At 33.5% G+C, this 5299-nt stretch overlaps 2 protein-coding genes across 2 annotated transcripts; both read left to right on the top strand.

Annotated features, from left to right (window-relative positions):
• Positions 1-1830: 1830 nt before the first annotated feature.
• Positions 1831-2605, top strand: LOAG_12332 (hypothetical protein; the record flags this gene model as incomplete). The annotated part of the gene is made up of 2 exons (XM_003147845.2): positions 1831-1927; positions 2368-2605. 2 exons carry the CDS (start codon positions 1831-1833, stop codon positions 2553-2555), a joined length of 285 nt encoding a protein of 94 aa, XP_003147893.1. The 3' UTR covers positions 2556-2605.
• Positions 2606-3078: 473 nt separating this feature from the next.
• Positions 3079-3351, top strand: LOAG_12333 (hypothetical protein; the record flags this gene model as incomplete). Its single annotated transcript, XM_003147846.2, has 1 exon — positions 3079-3351. The coding sequence occupies one exon, from the start codon at positions 3079-3081 to the stop codon at positions 3349-3351; it is 273 nt and encodes a 90-aa protein (XP_003147894.2).
• Between the last annotated feature and the right edge of the window lie 1948 nt (positions 3352-5299).

Here is a 5299-nt window from a genome sequence, read left to right on the forward strand (position 1 = left end):
CACGACAGAAGGATGCAAGTATGCGTTGTAGTCACTGAAAAAAATTACTGCAAAAGCCGTTACAGAATGAACGATACTTCGCAGGAGAAATGGATAAAAAACCTCATTTGGTCATAATTTGATTGGGATCTGGATAGTTGAGGCAAATTCCAGAAGATTTAATAATCCTGAATTGGATGACAATTTTGATGACAATTTCGGATTTTTTTTTTTCTTCCTTCTTTCCTCCTCTTATATCCTGTTTTATTACGCCTTTTCCTCATACTCTCTTTCAACTAATTTATATCTATACAGTACGTAAATTTTCCCAAATAGAGAGGAATCACGCAAAAGAATCGATGATAAAATGTAATGGATACTTTACTGAATTATGCTGATGACAATCTGTGCACAATATATGTAAATAAAATGAGGTTTTCCATCATTTTGTATAAAATGAAATTCTTAAATGAGTCAAACATTCATTTTTTTCTTCTTCGAGCGCAGAAATCAGTCCATTTTCTTATGTGATCATAACTCTTTGCGTGGAGATAGGTATGATTTTGCGTATTCCTTTCAATTTTTCCTTCAATGTTAGAATATTAGAAAGTATTGAAAGAGCAGAGGATGAAGAATTGAATATCTGATGATATTTCTGATGGATCTGTTTCGATCAATTTTAGAATTTTTCCCATAAATCAAAATTTAAACTTGAAATTCTGTAGATAGCAATGACATTCTTGATGCCATTCGCATTGCTTCCGTTGGTTCTGATAGTTGGAGTGGAAAATGAAATAGATTTACAAATTCGACAGAAAGAGATCGAAAAGAATAAATCGATTAAGATTTCGTCATTAAAAAAGTTTGTTCACGATGCAACATTTGATTGTCTCTGCTCGTCAGAACATTCAGTTTGGAATATTGTGTCACTGCTTACAAGTATAAAATCTGAAAGTATAATTTGTTGCTTTACCACTGCATGCAGAAATTTTTAGAGCACAATTTCCAGGGAGTTTAAAACATTGGAAGAAATGATGGAACAGATGAATGAGAAACTTAAAACAATGTCGTTGGTATTATAGGACATATTGCTCAGACTAAAATAGCAATGAGTGATTCAACTTACTTGCCAATGTTTACAAAATACTAACAGATAGTTTTGATTAGAACTTAAAAATCCCGATAATAGTACAATGCAAAATTTCCGTATTTACCGCCACCATTGTATTCTCAGTGAGCCATTTGTATTCACAGTTGTATCCAATATCATCATATTTCACCAGTGCTAAATAAATTCAAATTAGAGCATTCACAAAGCAGACTGTTTAAATTTAGAAGCGACGAAAGAATGCTTTGAAAGCGAATAAGATTCAGATATCAGTGATAGCTGGCATTTGGGCGCTTCTTTCGATTTTTTGGATCATTTGCAATGTGAGAATTTATTTAAGGTAAGATTTTTAGTGTTTGGAGATGAAAATTATCGAAAAAAGGATGATCCATTTCTTTTATCTCTTCAAGCTCCATCATTAAGTTCAATACTTCTCAGCAGAAGGAACGAACATTTTTATTGAAACTTATTTAGTTTAGACGCAAAAGGAATATCCGCAAGTTAGAGAAACACTATCAAGAAACAACGTGAGTTTCTTCTCGCAGAACTTTGGTTACTGCTTTCTTGCTGGAAAATTGATAGATGAAAGTAACTTGAATATCTTAGTTTCTCTAATAAAATGAATTTTATGGTCTGTACTTACGTGACCCTAAAAGTCAAGTGCGTAAAGGCTTAGTGTGATGTCCGAATATTCGCAAAATTAATGCATGACCGTAATTCAGCTTTTTTTGTACAGCTCAAAAATGCTCATGAATAAAAGGCAAGAATTGGAAAAAAAAGTAGCAAAGGAAAAAGAACAACGTGAAAAGAAACAAGTGCGAAATTTTCAGCAAAATAAAGGTAATTTAAGTAGAGATTGGAAGAAATCGTCATCCTTTCCCAGCTTATCAAAGAATCCAAATTTTATAGTTTTTGGTTCAATGATGTGTCTAATTCTTATTTTAATTCTACGTGAAACGTAGTATTACTATATGTTCACAGTAAAGATGAGGATGAACAAGATGGTCTGTCTATATCAAGTGTAACCGGAATGCAGCACGTGCTAGCAAAATTATCATCTCCCAGACTGAATGAGAGTGCCTGGCTTTCAACTGTTTTCATATTTCCTAACCGGCATTGTCTTGCTGGTTGAGAAAGGCGAAAATAACGAATAACATTCAGGAGTGGAAATCATCCAAAAAAAAAAGTGTAAGGACTGATCTGTTGGAATGGTGAAATTTTTAGGATTGTCAGTTGTTATTCACTAAAAAACTTTGCTCAAATTAGAAATTAATTTCCAGGGGGTGATGAGCGCACTTCTGTGGTGAGTACCGAGTTCGTGACAGGTGTGGAAGAAAGTAAGGATGTAAACGAACAAAGCAACTATAATGCAGCTGGTGACCAAGATGATGCTGTCGCGAATTCCAATTTCGCGAAAGACCAAAGTATAAAAAATTATCTATCCATGCAATCATCACTCATGTCTTAGATCTTTGTTTTAAATCGCATCTGTTGAAATATTTGGAGCAAAACCACTCCCACTTTTTCCGTATATAAGCGTATGGAGTGTTGTTGAGAGAGCTTTTTATGACCGGTTTTTCATTGCAGTTTGGTTGATTCCTTTTTTTACCTTTCATCATTATCAGCAGTATCGTATCGTTTTTATGACCCTTACCATTTACAAGTAAAGAATTAAACTTTCCCGCTTTGTCTACAACGTTACGACACATACACACGCACATCATCCACATCAAAGTGGTGCCACTAATACTCCAAGGGACCTCTAAATTCTTCTCGATAACCAACGTGTAAAATTCCCCTGCTTGTTCCAACTATTGACTGACTGCAAATTACTTCAACAGAAATCCACGACAGATGCGACTCAGATGAATAAAAATTATAAAAAAAAACAAATGGTACTGGCAAGAAAAAAGCAATAATGATGAGCTTTTAAAAATATTTTTTATTTCCATTTTGCTGGCAAAGGAATTTTTTGAAGTAAAATTTAACTGATGAAGTTGGAACGACAGGAAGAAACACCAGAAATTGTGCATCCAACCGATGAATCAGAATCGACCGAGGAAATGAGGAAATTGAGGAAGCAAACAATTGTGGACGAATCAAAGGAGCAAAAAACTGAATCCGATGATATCCTTATAGAGAAGGAGAGGAAGATAATTAGTGAAATAGGTAGAGATCGACAACCAATGAAAGGGGAAAAGAGAGGAAAACTGAGTGAATCGAAGGGAAAAGGTTGCTTTGATAATTTTGTTTTGCTAACTTGAGGTAATGTTGTGCAAGTAGATTTCTGACTTCTTATCCAATAAAGTTTTCGATTTTCTCAAAGTATTCGATAGCAGAATTGACAAGTGCATAATACAAAATTGTTACATTTTAAACTAATGACAACAACATGAATCATAAGTTTGACAGAGAATTACCCGAGTGTTTTCGGGAATTCCTAGCATAGCGCATGATTTTACGGAATTCTATGAGGATGACAAACTTCAATTTGGCAGCAACTTCAGGAAGTTATGCTTATAGAATGTTTCCGCACTGATCCTAGGATGCTTGCCACTTCAATATTTAAATATCATTGCATTAACTTTAAAATTACAATATGTAGAAGGAGAAATAGAAAAGTGAGATGAAGCAATCAATAGGGATGAAAATGAAAAGGAAATGGTGGGAAACTGAAATAAAACAAATCACCATACGTTTCCCATCATGGAAGCAATCATTTCTATGTATTACTCCGAACAATAAAGATATTTTCTTTTGTTTCAAATTGTTATTTGGAAATATAATTATTACTTAGCTTTTCGGTTCCAGGGCTTTCTGATGACTCAAAATTTAAAAAAAAATAAATAAAAGAAAAGGAATAGATGTAACGTTCCATTGATAGTCCTGAGAACGAATGGATTCACGAAAAATGAATTGAGCAAATGGCATGGTGAATCTTTCTTGTATGATATCTGAGTAGTCGTGTAGCAAACAACTCCGAACGGCAAGAGCAATCTTTTTGACCTATTGAATACACTGACATATGACAGCAAATGGAAAACCACTTTGGCGGTTGGAATTATGAGATGAGAGGTGAATCTGAAAACACAGTTTCCAGTGACCAGTAATGGGAACCATGTTTACTAGATTTTACTTGAGTTCATAATACAAATTCAATTAAGAAACTTCGATTTGAGGAGAGATCTGGGGACTTGAAAATTAAAGATGAGCAAAGTTTTGTAAACAGCAGTTATCCCAAACTGATAGTGTAGAAATGAGAATCACGATAGCAATATTTGTTTCTAATACAAACAATATTTCGGTCATCTGTGAAGAAATATAGCAAATAAAATCAAGTGTGAAATATAGACTGAAATATAAAAACTTAACTATTTGATTTTCATATAGCATATCCGCATATTACTTAAGATTATAAGTTCAATGTTGGTTCCAGAAATGCTAATTTAAAAAAGTTATGAATATCTGAAGAATTGAACACAATGAAGGGCCAAAAGTGTTTTATGGGAACTCTAGTAAATCAGCTGTTCCTTGTCCGAAATTTGTACGGAGTATCTGCAAGCCAAGCTGATATTACAATATCCGAATACTGCTCACGCTCAGATGGTATCGGATGTAATATTTCGTAAACTAGTGTTTTTACTTCCGCGCTCATCAATACCTTATGCGGGAATGTTAATCTGAAAAACGAAAAATTTTGAGTCATTAATTTATTTGCCCAATTGCACATCCTTTCAATTAATAACTTGAAAGATAATGATTTGCAAAAAAATTAGGTAATGTCCTATAATAAAGACTAGGTTATTAAGTTACGTAAGCAAGCATCAATAAGTCAGGATCTTTGATATCTCAGGTATCCTATGGGACTCGAAAAATAATATTATTTGTAGATAATGAAATCACGTTCATAATTTAAAAAAGCTTCACAAATGTTGAGTTATAATTTTCTATTTTAAAATACTCCTAAAGGAATCTATTTTGCAATTGCTTCAAGAGCATTCTCCATGAATTTTGATCGTTGTAGGGCATTAAACCGGTAACCATCACGAATACCACTATACCCACACTTCATAGATCAACCGTAAATGTCGGAAAAACCGAAAGAATTTATACATTAAATGCTTAGAATATTTCTAATGATTCATCACTGCATTCATTCACCAATTTACATTCTTTAAAATTATCTCCCATACGTTTCTTTGTTATTCTTTG

The sequence above is a fragment of the Loa loa genome, assembly GCF_000183805.2.
Source record: "Loa loa unplaced genomic scaffold supercont3.33, whole genome shotgun sequence".
NCBI classification, from domain to species: Eukaryota; Metazoa; Nematoda; class Chromadorea; order Rhabditida; family Onchocercidae; genus Loa; species Loa loa.